The sequence below is a fragment of the Cupressus sempervirens genome, chromosome 5, assembly GCF_028749045.1.
Source record: "Cupressus sempervirens isolate cs-2001-9-10 chromosome 5, ASM2874904v1, whole genome shotgun sequence".
In the NCBI taxonomy this organism is placed as follows: Eukaryota; Viridiplantae; Streptophyta; class Pinopsida; order Cupressales; family Cupressaceae; genus Cupressus; species Cupressus sempervirens.
The window spans coordinates 453,407,538-453,429,915 of NC_143122.1; the positions used below are offsets into that span (position 1 = coordinate 453,407,538).

The following is a 22,378-nucleotide window of genomic DNA, read 5'->3' on the forward strand; positions in this document are numbered from 1 at the left end:
AATCGAAAGCCTTACAGAAGTCCACAAAACAACAATAGACCTTCTGAGAGCGGTGTCTAGCCTCCTCAATGATAGCCCGCAGTGTAAAAACATGATCCATAGTTTGATAATTTGCTCGAAAACCAGCCTGTCCTATAGCCCTACAACCCCGTCTATCAAGCTCACTAGATAACATGGTGTTCAGAGCAGTGGCATAAAGTTTGGCAAAAGTATGACCTATCATAATAGTTCTGTAATTACCCGGATCAAAAGCAGGCCCACACTTGTGAATAGGGTAAACCACATGTCTAGACCAGGAATTAGGGAACCCAGTGCAAACCACTCTATTAAAGAGTGTAGGAAGGTAAGATCCAAGAACTGAAGCACCAAGTTTGAAAAGTTCTGCCTGGAAACCCTCTTCATCTGCTGCTCTGCTGCATTTCAAAGATTTGATGGCCTCCATAATACTAGAATAGGTGAACAAGTGGCAGTGAGGAGGTGGAGTGGAGTGGAGAGGAGGCTGCCTAGGAATGTTGTAAAGCGTAGTGATATGGGAGGTCAGAGAGCGATAGTCAAGAGTGGAGGACGGGGGGGAGCAACAAGGTAAAAGGGCACGCCAAAAGATTTGGGGATTTTGAATAAGTGTGGAGCAAAGGGTTCTGCACTGAATGGAGGCAAAGGAACATTTCTTACGAAGAAGAAAACGGAGGTACGAAAGGTGCAGATGGGTAAAGGCAAGAGACTGAGCCTCAAAGGCGACACGAACAGGGCGATGGAAAGCTTTACACTCAGCATCAAAACATTTATTTATAGAACAGGTATTCCAATGATTAGCTTTGAGAGAGAGAGGGGAACGGTGGGGAATAGAAAGGAGAGCAGAATCCCATATGGTAGAGGCAAGCGAATCAAACATGTTCGAGGTAGCAAGCAACTCATTAAAGCTTGTGGGTGACAAAATTCTCCTAAGGTGATACGTAAAAAGCTCACCATCACTCTTAGGGTAATGAAAGCGGGTGGGAAGGGAGACGGTACCAGCCAGGTAGAGCAAAGGCGGGGATGGATGGGGTGAAACACAAATAGAAATGCTAAGAAGAGCATGATCGGCCAAGGGGAGACACAAAATGGTGAAACTGCGAATGGAAGAAATGAAAGAATGAGAGGAAATGACATAGTCAACAACACTCGCACCACCACAGTGCGGCCAGCAGGTAAAGAGGTCCGATCTAGGAAGGAAGGATAAACCGTTCAGAATCAACAACCCAAAAGACTCACAGAGCTAGAGGAGGTGGCAACCATAAACAGAGAACGGCCCAAGAACATCCTCCGAGGTGCGCTACATGCACATAGCAATCGGATCTAACTTAGAAGTGCAGTTCGAATCAGAGCCACGATCATGTAAAGGGATTTGACGATCCTTGGTTCGAGCATTGAAGTCTCCAAGAATAATAATATCACCCAAAGCCTCCAACTGTGAAATACTCTCTTGAAGGTCAAAATAGGGATCTCCATTCTCCGAGTCATGAATGGCATAGGGAGAGGAGGTCGGAGGAAAATAACAAACAATAAAATATCTCTCTGTCGATATTTCCGCCGACCAATCTGGACCCACATAAATCTGGCATAGGCATCAGAGTGAATAACAGAAGTAACACTGAAGATATTATCTCGAACCAAACAAGCAACACCCCCAGACCCACAGACCCCACCAGAAGTCCGGACCTCATCCCTGCACACTGACAGCCACTAATAACCATGATAACCTGGAAGAGGGTGCATAGGGCTCTCGTGAGTCTTAGTAACGGCCAAAATATCTGAGGACCCCACCACATCCTAAAAAACACCGAATAATGACCATAAAGAGCCATTACTATTCCAACAGTTGACAAGAAGAGAAGAAGGTCTCCTCTTGTCAGACTGTTGTCAGGACCATCATGTTGATTTGGAGGTTGTCCACTCTACCCAACCAGTAGGAGGAGAATCACGAACAACCGCTCAAAGATTCCTAATAACAACCCATTTCCTAGCACACCTAGCCTTTGCCACAATACCTTGAGCCTGTTTGAGTTCTGTAACCTGTGCCTTAGTAAGATCTTCTTCCAGATAAATTTTAGAGGGGAGAGAGAATAACTTTCTCTTCGCTCCAAGGGCACGAAGCCTATCTGGAAAAGAGAAGAATCTGATAAAAAGGATGTCCCCCACACCAAACCAGCATCTATCCAAGGTAATGTCCGAAATGCCAAGTTGATCAGAGAGAAAGGAATGTCCAGCAGTAGCAGGGTCGGAAGTGGGTGTAAGACCACGAACATGCAAGTTGAGCTCACGTGCTTGCCGCACTCGCTCGTCATCAATCTTACCTTGAACAATTTTGTCTATACTCAGTCTCGGAGTAGTATTATCAATATTGGTGCAAAGTGAAGCCCATGATTTTACCTTCTGTTCCATTTCCGCAATCAGAGAAGAGTGTATTGTAGCCATTTCGGTCTGCTGATCCTTGATTTTATCTAGCCCATCAAGTTGTTCAATAACTGCCTCGATATTGGATTTCAGCACTGCTGTTTTAGAGATGAAGGTGTCTGAGAAACATTTGATATTCAATTTAGTTGACTGTTTGAGGTTTGAAAGTTCCGCTAACAAGGTCCCAATCTGTTCTCTCAACATGATGTTGTTAGCCTCCAGCTTGACGAATCTATTGCATAGTCTCTAATAGGTCAGAGTATGAATTTGAACCTAGGGAGGACAATTGTCTCCTTTCTTCATAGTAACAGGTGTCCTACACCCAACCAATAGTGGGAAAAGTTGCAGAAATCGCAGGTGCAATAGCAGGTACAATAAAACAAAGAAACCCACACAAGAAAAGTTGTAGAAGTCACAGGTGTTAGCAGGTGCAAAGCCTTACATAAACAACAACATCCAAGAAAACAAAGAAACCCACACCAATAAAAACCGTAGCTGTGGACAAGGGCAGTTAGAAAATAATCTTAAAAACCCAATATTAAGCTCCACAAAAATCCACTAGTAACCCTTAGACCTGACACAAACAGTGGAAGAAAATTGTGTTGGTATCCTTTAGACGTCGTGGTGAGATAAGGAAGAGGAAACACCAAAGCTTGAACAGTAAATCCAGATGCAAAAGCTGGACGAAAATCCTTGAAACCCGACGCAAACAGTGGATGGAAAACAAGAAAACATAACCCTCAAATGCCGGGGAGAAGAAAATGGCGACGACGACACCCAACAATAACCCGCATGCAGTCACCCAAGGCCATTAGTGATTGCGAACGCAGGAGGAGAAAGGCTCAACCGTGGATGCGATGCAACGGGAGGAAAATCGTAGAGGAAATACGTCGCGGTAGGAGGTCATTGCGGGAAGAGAAAGAAGTAATTAGAGTAATATGTATAAAATCGGATTCTCAATTTGATTTATATTTAAATAAAAATATGCCAAAGATAAAGGAATATAGTGTGGTGTTGGAAGAATAAAAAAGGAAGTTATATCAAAATAATAAAAGAAAACAAGGAAGATTGCTGCTCATTTTTAAAGAAGATATGAAGGAAGAAATTTTCAGATGTAAGTGTAAGTAGATTAAAAATCAGGAAATAAATGGAAATTTATAATACAGTACCATAAATGGTTTATACAGCCAATAACTGGCTGATAGCATACAGAGACATCAAAGTATAAATAAACAAATCCAATCATCTGCATCTGAGATAGCTAGACATAGACATATATATAAATTACATCGCCAAAGGTAAGTATGTTATTTATTAATCAATTCATTTAAATAAAATCCATATCCAATCCCATTATAATTCTAAGCTAGAAGGAATAGGTAGGGGTACAATATGGGAAAGGTCTTTATCAATTCAGCCAATAGGTTATTTCTGAGATGGATAAGGATCAACATCCTCAAAAAATGCCTTGAAAACAAGTCCAAGATGGGCTTAAGGGCTTGGATCCCCAAAAACCTTGAGGGAGACTGTTGAGTTTGGTCTCAAAGTGACCTATTGTATCTTAGCATTCCTTCTAAGCCAAAGTATAATCGGAATAGCTTGACTTTTTCAATTCACCTATAGTTTATTACTAACTTACCTATAAGGGTAGCCTTTGAAGAGAGAACAAAGGTGTATTCAAGGAGAGGCTAGTGTAAGTCCAGTCAATCGGTTATTCCGAGATGGGTAAGGACCAACGTCCCCAAAGAATGCCTTGAGGACATGTCCAAGACAAGCTCAAGGGCTTGGATTCACAGAAACCTTGAGGGAGACTGTTGAGTTTGGTGCCTAGCAATCCTTTTACATCCTAAGCATTCTGCTCAACTAAGAATGATAATAAGAGAAAAACAAAACAAGCATCCCGCTAAGTAAGCCACCTCATGTGGATGCGTAAACATTGCTACTGAGGCCAAGGGGGGCAAAGTTTCACTCTTGGACTTAGTATAGGATCAGCTTGGAGTAATTTATCACAACTCACATTTTCTTTGAAACTTATATATACACGTGTACAAATGATTACTTGTGGTTGCAAGATTCTATTGAAGAAGTAAATTTTGTAAATCTTTTTCTTAACCCTAGTTTATTGCAAATTGTAAGGCATTAATTAAGAATACATGCATTATATGTTTGCATTGTGTCTACTTCGTGTCTTCATGCTTTCATGTGTCTACTTTGTGTTTGCTTTGTGTCTTTATGCACTCATGTTTTCTTTGTGTATACTCTGTGTTTTCATGCATTGAGATGTATTCTCCATAAATACCTTGTGTCTTTTTGCATGCACTTATATGCTTCGTATATGGGCTCCACGGGAAAAGTTATGTATAAATGGTCTTTACTTGAGGACAAGTGAAATTTGAGAGGGGAGGACCGTCATGTCTCTCGCTTATAACCTAATTATAACATTCGCGTCTTGAAGAAAGATCTAATAATATAATAATAAAATTATAATATTTTAATTTAGGGTATTAATAATACAAATATTATCTCTAATTGTATATTTGATACAATAACAATATAAATATTATATATGATCATGTATTTAATATTATCATAATATGAAAGTTAATTAGAATATGAATTTAAAAAAAAAAGATTTACTACAATAGAACAGTAATATAATTAATACAATATAATTATTAACAAGATAATACCATTTATGAGAAGACGTGACTTAAGAGAAGAAAACTATATATATAGAGTATCAACATTGAGAAAGGACCATTCAGAAATATAAAGAAATAGAGACAAAATGCATGGAAGTAGTTTGTAAATGGAGACTATAAACAAAGGAAAGAAGGTCCCAATAAGGGACATTACATGTATCCAATTGTAGGGAATAAGCTCTTGCACAATTTTTCGCTAGAGTGAGGAAGAGGAAATTATAAATTATAAAAAATTGCATGGATATGTAATTTCTTATGATGATTCAAATGGAAATCATCATAAATTAGTAATATATATATATATCATATTGATTAGTTGGCCTTTGTTTTGTTCATAAATTGATGTGTAACATCCCGTTTTTCCCGGTCTAAATTAACAACTAACATACTCAAGAAATACAGTTATCACTTCATCTTCATAGGAAGTCAGTTAAATCAGTTTTGATCATATGAAAAGGGATTGACGGTTAAATCGGTTAAACAAAATTTCTTAATGAAGAGCTGAAAACACCATCAATGAAAATTACTATAGAAGTTAAAAATCACATACCATGAAATTTGAGATTGAAATCAAAACTAGGGATGCTTTTGCAACCACCCAAGTCAGTCCACAAATACCACTATAACAATATCACATGATGACTACCATCTAAAAACCACTATCTCAAAAACAAATGATGATTACGATCAAATACCACTATATTTAAAATTAGGGCATCACATACCACTGTGTCAATTAGAGCATCATTTACCATTGGTTCATTTAGGGCTTTCAGTTATCTCGGTATCACTTACGGTTTCCGATACCACTGATTCAAATAGGGCTTTTGATACCATTGAATCAAATAGGGCTTCTGATACCACTGATTCAATTAGGGCTGCACTTATCACTGAATCAATTAGGGCTCCCGATACTGCTGTATCATTTAGGATTCCAGTTACCACTGAAACAATTAGGGCTTTTGATTCCTTTCCTTCCGATTACTTAACTGTTGCAGGAACTCAAGATTAGGAGATATGCTCATATGATTGGAAGTTTGATATATCAATTTATCAGATAAATCTATCTTTCGCAACTAATTGTAGAAATAACTATAATGATGATATAACTAAATTATTCTTACCTTCCTCTTGCATGTACATCATAAAAGTAAAGATACTTGTTCCGATAAAACGATTAGATGCATAGCTTATCTTTGTCCAACGCACATCTGGCAACTTATGGAGAGGAGAAACATTTTGTCAGGGGCTTAACCACCCAACCTCGGACCAAATCTTATCCCCACATGATCTCTAATGAGAAAGGCCCTCCCTACCTGGAATTGGCAGGGATCATCTTGTCATCCACTGGGCATCCTAGTATGTAACACACCATACGACTTGGCAGTAGGAGATTACATTGAATGGAATCATGCATGAGCTATTAAATAATTCATATTAAAATGATAAGCATTGATGTCTCATAACTGATTACTGTTTCATGTTATTGCAGATTCCTTTCTCACCTCATCACCCATTTCCTCGGGTACACAACCGGGTGAGTCCTAGCTGTTCGGAATTCTCAGGACAACCGAATACAAGAGGATTACATGCATCCGGCATTTCACAATTTGTGATTACATGATTGTGTTCTTTAAAGATTTCCAGAATTTGATAGTTTAATTCTAATATCCTTCAACATAATGATTATGGATCCATACTATGTTTTTCTTGGCTTCTCTTGCCATGCACAGGGCAGAATTAAAGAAGTTTAATTTGTAATTCAACAAGATATCAAACTAGATATCATCATGTTAAATGTTGAAACTTGCTGCAAACTACTCTATGCATAGAGTTCGCTGATTTGTTTGCTTATCACAATTGTGGCCAGAAAGATTACGATCATTCTATTTATTTTACTCCTCTTCACCTTTCAAGGCTTCTGTGTTGGTGAATTCCTTGGTGTTTGAGCATCATGACATTGTTTACATCTTTGCAAATTGTGTAAAAGAAACAGTGATAATACAGACAAGGTTATAGACTAATGGATTTCATTATTGTTTTCCATCGTACATATCCATGTCTGAGACAATCTCATGGTTATTTGGTAGTAAATCATGAGACATGATATTAGTCCCTTTGAAGTTTCGACTAAGGACGGAAGCTATGTTTTTCTTTATATTACACATTCCGTTCAGACAGTATTAAAATCCGACAGCAACATTAACATCATGAAAGGTAACTATACAAAGCAGAGCACTGACTTCTAGTATAACATTGAGAAAAGAAAATAAAGAAAGATCAGACAAGCATCGGATTGGACATAGCAAGAATCATGTGCCCTGTAGCAAGATATTTTCTTCCTCCTGCGTTCGGAATTAATAGTCACCCACGACATCCTTGCTTTGTACTCGTTGATGGAGGAAAAGGGAAGAAGGAACAAATCGGATTGTAAGTTCTGAACCCATATCGTTCTAAGAATATCACTCGGCTTGCTAAGACGTATTAGCAGATGGACGTAAAGGTAGAGGCAATGTTGAAAGAAAAAGAGTTGTTCCAAATATGATCAATTGTATTCTATTAAATGGCTGGCCTTGGCTCTCGGCTACCTTCGGTTATCAAGAAGGCCATTCTAATGCGATTCAAATTCAAAATATAAAAGAAAGAAATAAATAGAGAAAAAGAATAAGGAGGTGAAGAGTTATTAAATTTTATTTTTTTATTATTATACGCTCTTATATATGTTCACATGTATATATTGGTGAAATGATAACATTAGATTATTAAATTATAATTTATTGGTGTCACTTCATTTTTATATATATGTGTTCGTATTTAAGGGTTTATATTATACGCTCTTATATACGTTCACGTGTATATATTGGTGAAATGATAACATTAGAGTATTAAATTATAAGTTATTGGTGTCACTTCATTTTTATATATATGTGTTCGTATTTAAGGGTTTATAATAATGATCAGATAAAATTTAATAAACAATTTTTAAAGGTAAGCATTATATTTCAATTAAAATTATTTTATGTTTTTATTTTATTGTTTCCTTAATAGCTCATGCGGGCCCCACAAATGTATCCTGTTTTCAAGTTGCTAGGTTCTCAACCCATTTGCTCAGTGATGGTGATGTGCCTACCTAATTCTTTTCTGACAATGCTTCCACTCCTTCGACATGTTTCCTACAAGGAAATTCTCCATAGTTAAGTTATATTATCATAATAAATTATTTATTATAAATAATCACAATGGTTAACCATCTTCTTAATTCCATGAATTTGTGATTAACGATCAACTAACATGTTATTTTGAAATGACTAACTATCTTACCATTTCACCAAATTATAACAAATTAAACTGCCAACTGACTTCATGTGAACCTCAACAGCTATATTTCAAATTAGGTCAAAAATTGGAATGTAACATACCATTCCCCTTGTGGTTCATCGTCCTCAATGAACTTGAAATTGAAACGAACATTATAAAGGAGTATTTAAAATTTGAATGTAACGTACCATTCCCCTTTGTGTTTCATCGTCCTCAATGATCTCTATAAACTAGACACTAAAAGAATAGTCCAAATACAAGATATATATATATATATATATATATATATATATATATATATATATATATATATATATATATATATATATCATTTCTTTTTCAAAATCAAGTCATAATTGAAACTCAAGATCCATTTTTACTTCAAAGTTTCCAAAAGATACTTGCATGGTAACATAAAATTAAACATGTACTCTCCTGAGTTCTCTTTACCGTACTTGTGGTCATCTCAGCATCAATTGAGTTGATTCTATTTCATATTCCTGTCATACTCATGTAGACACTCACCATATCATTAGTTTGATTCCATATTGATATCTTTATTTAAGAAATTTTCATGGTTCAATAACTGAGGGTAAGATAAATATTCAAAATTGGAATTCTTCAGCTAACAAGTTCTAGATCATAACCTGATCGTAATTTAAATCACTTATACGTACCATCTGGCATATAGCACTTATTAATGGGTAGATCATCCTTGCAAACTTACAGATCACCTGAAATAGGTTAGTGAATCCATGTTTTTCCATTTATGTAACCTTGGCCTTCATGCTCAACATTTCATTAGAATAATCATCTAATGATAGGATATCTTCAAAACAATATACAACAACTCAGTATGTAAAGTCAACATCTTATGCGTACTATAGTTGTATAGCAGTGTGTCAAAGGGTAAAAGCATGATATACTATGCAAGATCATCATACATCTAATCAAGATCATAAGCATCTGAAACAAATTCTCATAAGATTCTTTCGAGTATCTCATCATTCTTTTGTAAATATTTGGAAGTTTATCTTTTCCATTTGTATGAGTTAGGCTTTCATGTCCATCTCGTCAAAAGTTTACATCCGTAAACAAGAATTGATAGTTTCAATTATGCAAGTGTGATTACTCCATACTGGAGTAGTATGTCAAAGGGTAAAAGCATGATATACTATGCAAAATCATCATACATCTAATCAAGATCATAAGCATCTGAAACAAATTCTCATAAGATTCTTTCGAGTATCTCATCATTCTTCTGTAAATATTTGGAAGTTTATCTTTTCCATTTGTATGACTTAGGCTTTCATACCCATCTTGTCAAAAGTTTACATCCGTAAACAAGAATTGATAGTTTCAATTATGCAAGTGTGTTTATCTTTTCCATTTGTATGCCCATCTCGTCAAAAGTTTACATCCGTAAACAAGATTTGATAGTTTCAATTATGCAAGTGGGTTTACTCCATACTGGAGCACATAATGAGTAAACACACTTGCATAATTGAAACTATCAAATCTTGTTTACAGATGTAAACTTTTGACGAGATGGGCATGAAAACCTAAGTCATACAAATGGAAAAGATAAACTTCCAAATATTTACAAAAGAATGATGAGATACTCGAAAGAATCTTATGAGAATTTGTTTCAGATGCTTATGAGCTTGATTAGATGTATGATGATCTTGCATAGTATATCATGCTTTTACCCTTTGACACACAGCTATACAACTATAGTACGCATAAGATGTTGACTTTACATACTGAACTGTTGTATATTGTTTTGAAGATATCCTATCATTAGATGATTATTCTAATGAAATGTTGAGTATGAAGACCAAGGTTACATAAATGGAAAAACATGGATTCACTAACTTATTTCAGGTGATCTGTAAGTTTGCAAGGATGATCTATCCATTAATAAGTGCTATATGCCAGATGGTGCGTATAAGTGATTTAAATTACGATCAAGTTATGATCTAGAACTTGTTAGCTGAAGAATTCCAATTTTGTTTAATAAACATCAGAAAGGATCATGGTTCACGGTTTCGTTTTCCTTCAGTTCAAGTTCAAATAGATAACAATTTATTTCTGCCATTAATTGCATAAAGAATTATTTAGCTATCATCATGGTTTTAGATAACATCTTATCAAAGTTATAGGAGCTGGTTTGGATTGCGCAAGCCTTGGCATTTGGACCCAGTTTAATCTTCTCATTCTCTTCTGAGAATGGCCCTCCCTCCTGGGATAAGGCACATGTATCATTTTGGTCCTGCCATCTAAGTATTCTGGCGGTTTGAGTGTCCCATCAGTTATTCATAATAACTGAAGCGTTTTGACAGACAAAAAGATCTCATGATTGACACATTTGCCTATATCTACCCTGGCCAAGGATTTCAAAGTTGGGTTCGTAAACTTGATCTCCACCACTCGACTTGCCAATCATTTTATCTTCTTAATTATGTTTCATCTTTATGATATTATAGTTTATACATTTGTCCATTTTATATCATTTCAGCCTTCCCGGCTATTTTGAATGATTCCCCAGTGTTATTTTTTTTCTTTTTCAGTTTTGATTGCATTATCCAGTTATGCAAAATAAATCTTTTTCAACATTTACTTTTTCAATTCCTCAAAACTTGTGTTGGACCCAAGGTTTCAGCGTTGAACCCAACGCTCTAATACCACATGTAACATCCCGTTTTTCTGGGTCTAAATTAACAACTAACATACTCAAGAAATATAGTTATCACTTCATCTTCATAGGAAGTCAGTTAAATCAGTTTCGATCATAGGAAAAGGGATTCACGGTTAAATCAGTTAAACAAAATTTCTTAACGAAGAGCTGAAAACACCATCAATGAAAATTACTATAGAAGTTAAAAACCACATACCATGAAATTTGAGATCGAAATCAAAACCAAGGATGCTTCTGCAACCACCCGGGTTAGTCCACAAATACCACTATAACAATATCACATGATGACTACCATCTAAAAACCACTATCTAAAAAAAAATGATGATTACGATTAAATACCACTAGATTTAAAATTAGGGCATCACATACCACTGTATTAATTAGGGCATCGTTTATCATTGGTTCATTTAGGGCTTTCAGTTATCTCAGTATCATTTAGGGCTTTCGATACCACTGATTCAATTAGGACTCCAATTACCACTGTATCAATTAGGGCTCTCGATACCGCTGTATCATTTAGGATTTTAGTTACCACTGAAACAATTAGGGCTTCCGATTCCTTTCCTTCTGATTACTCAACTGTTGCAGGAACTCAAGATTAGTAGATATGCTCATATGATTGGAAGTTTGATATATCAATTTATCAGATAAATCTATCTTTCGCAACTAATGTAGAAATAATTATAATGATGATATAACTCAATTATTCTTACCTTCATCTTGCATGTACATCATAAAAGTAAAGATAGTTGTTCCAATAAAACGATTAGATGCATAGCTTATCTTTGTCTAACGTACGTGCGACAACTTATGGAGAGGAGAAACATTGTCAGGGGCTTAACCACCCAACTTGTAATGTTCCAAGATAACCTTGAGCTGTAGATGCCTGATTGGCCATACGGATATGTTGCCTAGAAGGACGTTTTTCCCCTATGAATGCTTTAGGAGTGGAGGCCGTACAAGCACCATACACCAAATCAAGAGAGATGAGGCAGTGGCCATACAAAGTGAAGATCGTACTATAAATCCAAATGTCGTACAGAATGTAGTTGGCAGGCAAGAAACTGTATGGGATTATAGTCTATGCGTACGGATATTTAGAAGTTCGTACAACATTTAAGGAAGGCCGTATGGTGGCTGAAAGTAACAAGCCGTACAGTGACCAAAAAGTAGGCCGTACGGTGTCTTGTAAAGATCGTACAGTGACTACAACAAGATGTATGGAAGTGCAAATGATGGGACTGGGTACGGATGTATGGGTGAGGGCCGTACGGTTGAGGGATACACAGTTGGCGACTGAAACACAATATTGCTCATACACAAACAAAATGTTGATGGAATCCACAACATAATAGGGACACAAAATGAAAGTGCACAGAACAAAGAATAGATCGAACCAATAGTCATTTACAATATGATGGCGCTTCGGCTTTCCAGATCCATGTGAAGAAGTACAATGCAACAACGGAATAGGGTGAGGGTTGAATCCCACCAAAACCGCACTAGCCAAATACGGAAGGTCTTTCACTTCCAAAATGGCAAACAACAAAAAATCCCCAACAAGAATTCGCAGTACAGAGAAAAATAATCAAAAGCATGCCTAAGACTTTTTACAAGCCGTGCTTAAATACCTGTCGGGAAACCATTCCTAGGGTGTACAAAGATAGCCAACGGCGACACAAACTTCAAACACAAAAATAAAAATGGTACCGAGATAAATTAAATCAATCGGCCCGTTACAAAGTTTAATTAAATACATTTATTTTATGACGAGGACATTACAGTCCTCCCATCCCAAAATTTGCTTGTCCTCAAGTAAATGTAGTGCTGAATACTGGAGAATGTGCTCGCCTTCCCATGTTGCGTCATCCAATGGTAGGTGTCGCTAGCGTACCAAGTATTCCTTCACAGTGCGGTTTCGCAAGGTCTTTTCACGTACTTTGAGGATCTTGGCAGGTTCCAAAATGAGCTTTCCTTATTCGTTGGGTGGCAAAAGGTCAGTAGCAACTCCGATGTTTTGCCCTATGGCTTTCTTCAGTCAAAAAACATGGAAGACATTATGAATGCGGCTTCCCTTCAGAAGTTCCAGTTCATACGCTACTTCACCAATGCCACGAACCACGCGATAGGGGCCATAAAATTGTGGCTTCAATTTTTCCTTTCCTATTCCCTTTAATGAAGACTGTCAGTATGGCTGGAGTTGGAGATAGAACAAATCTTCCACTTCAAAACTCCTCTCTATCTGGCATCTGTCAGCGTACATCTTCTGTTGATTTTGTGCTTGCTGTAGGTTTTCTTTCAAACTCCGCAGTATGTCTTGCCCCTCTTGAAGCCAGTCCCTCGCCTTGGAGCGCGACTGTCACCTAGAATTGTGTCGATTAAGGAGAGGGGTTCGTACCTGTACAGAGCTTTGAATGGTGTCATCCCGATAGAGATGTGATACGTGGTATTGTAGCAATATTCCACCCAGATGGATCCATTTTACCCACGCTGGTTGTGCCGAGACGTAGTTCCGAAGGTAGCCTTCGAACCATTTGTTCACGATCTCGGTTTGATCGTCCGTTTGCGGGTGGTAACTTGTGCTTGGTGATAATTTTGTCCCTGCCATTCGAAACAATTCTGTCTAGAAGATACTGACGAATCGTCCATCTTGATCATTGACGATGTTTTGGGGTAACCCATGCAGACGAAAGACTTCTCTGAAAAATAAATCGGCAACTTGTGTAGCTTGAAGGTCCGAGGGAATGGCAAAGAAGTGTGCATATTTCATCAATTTGTCAACCACTACGAAGATACAATCGTTTCCGTTCACCTTGGGAAGAGCTATTATGAAGTCCATTGATATACTTTCCCACTTATGGTTGGGAATTGACAAAGGTTGTAGCAGCCCGGCAAGAAGAGTGTGTTTGGACTTGTTTTGTTGGCAGACCATGCATTCTCTTACATACTGCAACACGTCTCCTTTAAGTCCTTTCCATGAAAATCTCTTTCGAAGACTTCTGTAAGTTTTGAGGAACTCGGGGTGTCCAGCCAGAGGAGAGTTGTGTACTTCCTTCAAAATCTTTTGCTTCAGTTTGGATTCTGGCACCAGGTATATCCGGTCTTTATAGTAGATGATATCATCCACCACTCTGTATTGATCATCGTGGGTGTGACCATCCATTATTTCACAGGCAAGTGTATTCTTGGAATATTCCACTAGTAGATCTGCTTTCCAGTCAACTGAAATCCGGTCTAGTGAGCAGATGGTGGGTTTCCTGGACAAGGCATTTGCAACAACATTGTTCTTCCCTTTCACATACTCCATGTCAAAATCAAAAGCTTGAACTTTGCTAACCCACTTTTGTTGCCGTTTGTTTAAGTCCCGCTACTCCAGAAAATATCTGACTGTTGTGATTTGTACGGACGACAAACTTGGCACCTACCAGATACTGCCGAGACTTGGTTAGTGCATGCACTATGGCCAACATTTCTTTGTCGTAGATGGAATACAAGCGTTCTGTTGGTGTAAGCTTTCTGCTCTCATTAGCGATGGGGTGTCTATCTTGCATCGGAACTACTCCAATGCCTTCCCTAGACGCATCGCACTCCAGAATGAACGACCGAGTGAAGTTAGGTAGTGCAAGTACGGGACAAGTGCTCATGGCCTCCTTCAGCTTATCAAAGGTGAGTTGTGCCTTTTCGTTCCACTGGAATGACCCCTTCTTCGTGAGATCCGTTAAAGGTGTGTTGAGCTGAGAGAATCCTTTAACAAACCTCCTGTAGTAACTGCACAATCCGAAGAATCCTCGCAAATCCGTGAGTGACTTTGGGGGAGGCCAGTTGAGGATAGCCTGAATCTTCTCCTGATGCACTTGAACCCTGTATTTACTGACAACATGCCCCAAGTACAAAATCTTTGTCATACCAAACTCACATTTGGACTGCTTGGCGAACAAGGACTGTTCCTCCATGATACTCAGAACTTGATTCATATGCTCTAGGTGCTCCTCCCATGTCCTGCTATAAATAAGATCATCAAAGAATACCAACAGATACTTATGCAATTGTTTGTTGAAGATGCGGTTCATGCATGATTGAAATGTAGTAGGTGCATTGGTAAATTTGAACGGCATGACCAAGAACTCATAATGTTCGTAGTGGTAGCGGAAAGCCGTTTTCTCCACATCTTCCCTCATTCAGATCTGATGGTATCCGGAAAAGAGATCTATTTTTGGAAAATAGACCGTGCCATGCAATTCATCCAGCAACTCATCTATCCTTGGAATGGGATACCTATTCTTTATTGTTTTCTTGTTCAACGCGCGGTAGTCCACACACATGCGCATCGTCCCGTCCTTTTTGACCAACACTACAGATGATTCGAATGGGCTGGAATTGGGACGGATCCATCCTTCCTCTAGCAATTCCTGAATCGTCCTTTCGATCTCATCTTTGAATTTCTTGGGATGGCAGTACGGTGTGGTTATGACTGGCTTTGCTCTTGATTCCAACTCAATAGTGTGTTGAAACCCTCGGTGAGGTGGTATGCCAGGAGGAATATCTATGAAAACCTTTTCATGTCTACTTAAAATATCTCGGAGCTCATCATCCTTTGGAGGTGTTTTTTTCCCTTTTATAGGTTCAACCGAGATAAAACAATGTGCAGCCCACACAACGTCATCGTGCCAAAAGATTGCCTCCATCCGATGCGCAGAAACTTCCTTCGAACCTTCATTCACCATTCCTCGGAGGACAACCTTCTTTCCGTCAACCACAAAAGTGAAGTCCATCCGTTTGAAACTCTGGGTGTATTCATGAAGGGTCTCCATCCACTATATGCCAAGAATAACTTCCATGTTTGCCAGGTCCACTATGAAGAAGTCCTCAGTTACCATGTGATTTTCCATTGTGATGCTCAGTTGAGGAACAAGGTCTGTGTAGGGCAAGAAAGTCCCTCCGGCAACCTTGACTTGAAAGCTTGTGTGTGCTTCCGTAGGGAAACTTCTTTGTTTTACCAAGGATGAGTTTATGAAATTCAAAGTAGCTCTGCTATCCAACATCACCGTAACCCTTTGTCCTTGAAGGGTACCCCATACACAGAAAACTGTGCACCTCGGGCTGCCAGCCAAGGCAATGGATCCTCCGCACTGTACCAAAGCGGCAATTCTCTCTGTGCGGTTTAGATTGACCATGTTAGTGTCATTGTGGGGTTGGTTATCTTCGACCGACATTTCTTCCTATTCAAGTTCATCCTCATCATCGGATACAACCCAATGTAATGGATCTTCCCCTTCCCAAGGCATCGGTGGCCAGGCTCCCAAGGCCCCTTGCAATTGAAACACAATTTCTTCCTTCGGAGTTCCTGTCGGGTAGCTTCATCCAATGATGACTTCTTGGGCGGAGGTTTGTCCCTCGGAAACATCGACGGTTTCAGATGTGAGTGACTTCGAGAGGATGAGGATGATGCCGACAACGATGCCATACTTCGTGCCTTACTGATTGCTTCCGATAGGGTAGATGGATTGAATCCCTTCACCCAACCTTTCAGCGGTTTTGCTAGTCCGTCCATGAAGAGCACGATCCGCCTTCTTTGAGAAATGTCTGTGACCAAAACAGATAGTTTCTGAAACTCCGCAATGAACTGATCTACTGATCCAGCTTGCCTCAATTGCGCCAAATCCTTGAAATTGAGCTCAGGGTCTTTCGTATCAAATCGTTCTATCAATCTCTCTGTGAATTCCACATAAGTCTTTATTTGATCATGCCTAATGTGATGGTGCTGTGGTGCCACCATTCGTGCGCAACTCCCTCCAAGTGCAACGTGGAAAAGTTGATTGTTGCTTCTTCTGGCTTAGGATTCAGCTAGAAGTAGGTATCGACTTTCATTACCCACGCTTGCACTGATATGGAACCCGATCCGTCAAATGGAGATAGATTTACCTTACTCAACTTTCTCTTGAGATCATCGTTAAAGTATTCTCTGTTTCCACCCCCCGAATATCTCATTCTCAGATCTGCATAATCTTTGTAAGAAACGTCTTCTTCAAGGTTTGCATTCTTCCAGTCTTCTCTTATCTCTTCAAAAGTTGGTTGTCTCTCTCCGTGATGTGCCTCCGTCCATGGTGGGAAAGTCGGCATGGAAGGTCGGGAGTGTGCTGGTTGAGGGTGTGATTTACTCGACACTGAGTCCACGTTGTGACCATTTTGTTCTCCAGATATTTTGTTCTCTGCCAACTTCTTGAGAGTTTCTTCCATGAGTCGTTGCATATCAGTGATCTATGCTTGATTCCTGGCAAATTCCCTCAGAAGTGCCACAAGTTTGGCAGCGGTTAGTTCTCGTTCATCAGCCATTCGATCAACGGAATGTGTCCTTCGCTTCTGGCTATAAACTCTCATTCACTATCCATAGGCTGGTAGGATCGAAGTGCTTTGATACCACTGTAATGTTCCAAGATAACCCCGAGTTGTAGATGCCTGATTGGCCGTACGAATATGTTGCCTGGAAGGACATTTTTCCCGTATGAATGTTGTGGGAGTGGAGGCCGTATGACTACCATACACCAAATCAAGAGAGATGAGGCAGTGGCCATACAAAGCGAAGACCGTACTATAAATCTGAATGCTATACTCTGTGTCCAGATGTCGTACGGATATTTAGAAGTTCGTACGACATTTAAGGAAGGCCGTACGGTGGCTGAAAGTAACAGGCCGTATGGTGACCAAAAAGTAGGCCGTACAGTGTCTTGAAAAAGACCGTATGGTGACTACAACGGGATGTACGGAAGTGCAAATGATGGGATTGGGTACATATGTATGGGTGAGGGCCGTACGGATGAGGGATACACAATTGGCGACTGAAACACAATTTTGCTCACACAAACACAGAATGTTGATGGAATCCACAAAATAATAGGGACACGAAATGAAAGTGCACAGAACAAAGAATAGGTCGAACCAATAGTCATTCGCAATATGATGGCGCTCCGGCTTTCCAGATCCAAGTGAAAAAGTACAATGCAACAATGGAATAGGGTTGGTTGATTCCCAATGAAACCGCACTAGCCAAATAGGGAAGTTCTTTCACTTCCGAAATGGCAAACAACAAAGAATCCCCAATAGGAATTTGCAGTACAGAGAAAAATAATCAAAAGCATACCTAAGACTTCCTACAAGCCGTGCTTAAATGCCTGTCGGGAAACCATTCTGAGGGTGTACAAAGATAGCTGACGGTGACACGAACTTCGAACAAAAAATAAAAATGGGACTGAGATAAATTAAATCAATCGACCCATTACAAAGTTTAATTAAATACATTTATTTTATGACGGGGACATTACACAACCTCGGACAAAATCTTATCCCCACACGATCTCTAACGAGAAAGGCCCTCCCTACCCAGAATTGGTAGGGATCATCTTGCCATCCACTAGGCATTTTGGTATGTAGCACACCATACGACTTGGCAACAGGAGATTACATTGAACAAAATCATGCATGAGCTATTAAATAATTCATATTAAAATGATGAACATTGATATGTCATAACTGATTACTGTTTCATGTTATTGCAGATTCCTCTCTCACCTCATCACCCATTTCCTTGGTTACACAACTGGGTGAGTCCCAGGTGTTCGGAATTCTTAGGACAACCGAATACAAGAGGATTACATGCATCCGACATTTCACAATCTGTGAGTAGATGATTATGTTCTTTAAAGATTTCTAGAATTTGATGGTTTAATTCTAATATCCTTCGGCATAATGATTATGGATCCATACTATGTTTTTCTTGGCTTCTCTTGCCATGCACAGGGCTGAATTAAAGAAGTTTAATTTGTAATTCAACAAGATATCAAACTAGATATCATCATATTAAATGTTGAAACTTGCTGCAAACTACTCTATTCATAGAGTTCACTGATTGGTTTGCTTATCACAACTGTGGCCAGAAAGATTACGATCATTCTATTTATTTTACACCTCTTCACCATTCAATGCTTCTTTGCTGGTGAATTCCTCGGTGTTTGAGCATCATGACATTGTTTAAATCTCTGCAAATTGTGTAAAAGAAATAGTGATAATACAGACAAGGTTATAGACTAATGGATTTCATTATTGTTTTCCATCTTACATATCCATGTCGGAGACAATCTCATGGTTATTTGGTAGTAAATCAGGAGACATGATATCAGTCCCTATGAAGTTCCGACTAAGGATGGAAGCTATGTTTTTCTTTATATTACACATTCCATTCAGACTAGTATTAAAATCCGACAACAACATTAACATCATTAAAGGTAACTGTAGAAAGCGGAGCTCTTACTTTTGGTATAACATTGAGAAAAGAAAATAAAGAAAGATCAGACAAGCATCGGATTGGACATAGCAAGAATCACGTGACCTGTAGCAAGATATTTTCTTCCTATTGTGGCCAAACTTAATAATCACCCACGGTATCCTTGCTTTGTACCCGTTGATGGAGGAAAAGGGAAGAAGGAACAAATCGGATTGTAAGTTCTGAACCCATATCGTTTTGAGAATATCACTCAGCTTTCTAAGACATATTAGCAAATGGACGTAAAGGTGGAGGCAATGCTGAAAGAAAAAGAGTTGTTCCAAATACGATCAATGACATTCTATTAAACGGCCGGCTTTGGCTCTTCGGCTACCTTCGGTTATCAAGAAGGCCATTCGAATGCAACTCAAATTTAAAATATAAAAGAAAGAAATAAAGAGGGAAAAAGATTAAGAAGGTGAAGAGTTATTAAATTTTATTTTATTATTATTATACACTCTTATATATGTTCACGTGTATATATTGGTGAAATGACATCATTAGATTATTAAATTATAATTAATTGGTGTCACTTCATTTATATATATATGTGTGTGTTTGTATTTAAGGGCTTATAATAATGATAAGATAAAATTTGATAATTTTTTTTAAAGGTAAGCATTATATTTCAATTAAAATTATTTTTATGTTTTTATTATATTGTTTCCTTAATAGCTCATGCAGGCCCCACAGATGTATCTTGTTTTCGAGTTGCTAGATTCTCAACCCATTTGCTCAATGATGGTGATGTGCCTGCCTAATTCTTTTCTGACAATGCTTCCACCCCTTCGACATGTTTCCTACAAAGAAATTCTTCATAGTTAAATTATATTATCATAATAAATTATTTAATTATAAATAATCACAACAGTTAACCATCTTTTTAATTCCATGAATTCGTGATTAACGATCAACTAACATGTTATCTTCAAACGACTATCTATCTTACCATTTCGCCAAATTATAACAAATTAAACTGCCGACTAACTTCGTGTGAGCCTCAATAGCTATATTTGAAATTAGGTCAAAAATTGGGATGTAACATGATGCTATTTTATGTTCTTTTTGTATTCAAATCTAATGGAAAACACTTCCCTAGTTTATTTAATCTGTTAAGGAATATTTGTCAAGAGAAATCGTGGAAGAGTAAGTGCATAGTTATGATAATTTTGTAGGTGAAGCTTGGGTAGGTGGACTATTTCTAGTCGGCTACTTGAAGAAGAAGCATAGCTATGCAAAGTTCTATGATGCAATAAAAATAAACCTAGGTGTGGATAACTGGTAGAGGTTTGAAAGGGAAATGATGTTATATGCATATGTCCTCACTTCTCAACTTGCATGACACTTCATTTAAGTTTTCTATTCTATCCATTGGTTATTGGTGCATAGGCCGCATTTGAGCCCAACTTTGGTGCGAAGCTTGGCAAAGGAAGCTTCAGAACCTATGAATAAAAATGTTGGTACTTCTCGCCCCTTCTAGCTCTAAACAACCAATGAATCGAGGAGGGTGTGTTTTCTCATGTTTCAAAATTGTTCCAAGGGTTGGGTTGTAAACTTTTGTCTACATGGCTTTGTTGAAACTTGATATATGTATACACTTGCTTAAGATTTGTCTATATTATGTACTAGTAATATATGGTTTGGGAGATATTTTGCTCTTTTTGATAGTTGGACATTCTTTAGTGAAGATAGGCTTGCTCAAAGTAAAGGCCAGTCTCTGATATACTTGGCTAATTTTTGTATGGTAATGTCTCTTTACAATATTGTTTCATAGTAATGGGGCTGGCTATTACATATATTAGCCTCTATTTTCTACTAAGGTTGAAAACTCAGGTTCGACAATAATTCAACTGACCCAATTTTTTTGAAAGATTTGGAATTGCGAAAAACATGGCGAAAAATTTGACACTTTTATGGAACATTTGAAAACATATAATTGCTTAAAATATTCTTAAAAACACACACATATACACCACATTTGTAGAACCTATACTGATTTGACTTATCCACCCTATATATTTTAAAGTTTAAAGTTAAATACATAGCAATTAGAACTTAGTAGATGAACATAGAACCATATACCCCAAAATAAGTATGACACCTGAATTAAAAAATGTGGTGTAGATTCATTGTATTTAATGATACATTACATCCCTTTTATCGTCTTTTACTCTCATATATTCAGTCTATCCCATTCATCATTTCATTTACTATATCACATACATTATCAATAATATCTTTTGAATAAAAATAAGTTCAATGTTCAATGCATATAGAAGTCAAACTCCATTAGACTACAACTTTTGAATACATTTTAAGTTCAAGTTTCAAAATTAGTGAAACCTAGAAGTAGAAATCATACATTGCGTCTATGACCAATGCTCAAAAGAGATTGTTGTTGCTATGTGGGTGGTGCTGAAGTAGTTGCAGCATCCTTCATAGGTGCCTCATCAAAGGGCCAGTCTCTGATATACTTGGCTATATTTTGTATGGTAATGTCTTTTGTGCAATATTGTTTGATAGTAAGCCATGGGGTTGTCTATCACATAGGTTAGCCTCTATTTTCTACTAGTTTGTACCAAGGTTGAAAAATTTAGACTCAGTAATAACTCAACCTACCCAATTTTTTTAGAAAACTCGAAATTGCCAAAAACTCAGTGAAAAATTGACACTAAATAAAAAATTTGAAAATATTATTAAAACACACATAACCAAATTTGTAGAACATATACTGATTTGAGATATCCACTATATCTCTAAGATACCGATTCTTCTTGTATAGGCCAGGCTTCCACATCCGATGTGGACGGATTCCAGATGCATCAGGAAGCCTTGTGGAAGCTGGTCAGAAGCCAGCCGTAGGCTCCAGGATGCATTTGGAAGCCTGCGATTGGCTGGCTTCTAACCAG

At 38.0% G+C, this 22,378-nt stretch overlaps 1 protein-coding gene across 6 annotated transcripts in view; it reads left to right on the forward strand.

Annotated features, from left to right (window-relative positions):
• LOC149556733 (RNA-binding KH domain-containing protein) overlaps window positions 1-22,378 on the forward strand; it is a 108,723-nt gene that overhangs the window by 60,322 nt on the left and 26,023 nt on the right. For 2 of the 6 annotated variants that reach the window (XM_089831231.1, XM_089831230.1), the window contains exon 6: window positions 18,706-18,825. The exons of the other annotated variants lie outside the window; for them this stretch is intronic. In XM_089831231.1, coding sequence (XP_089687357.1) covers window positions 18,706-18,825 — 120 coding nt within the window. The remainder of the gene's footprint in view (window positions 1-18,705; window positions 18,826-22,378) is intronic. 6 annotated transcript variants of the gene reach the window in all.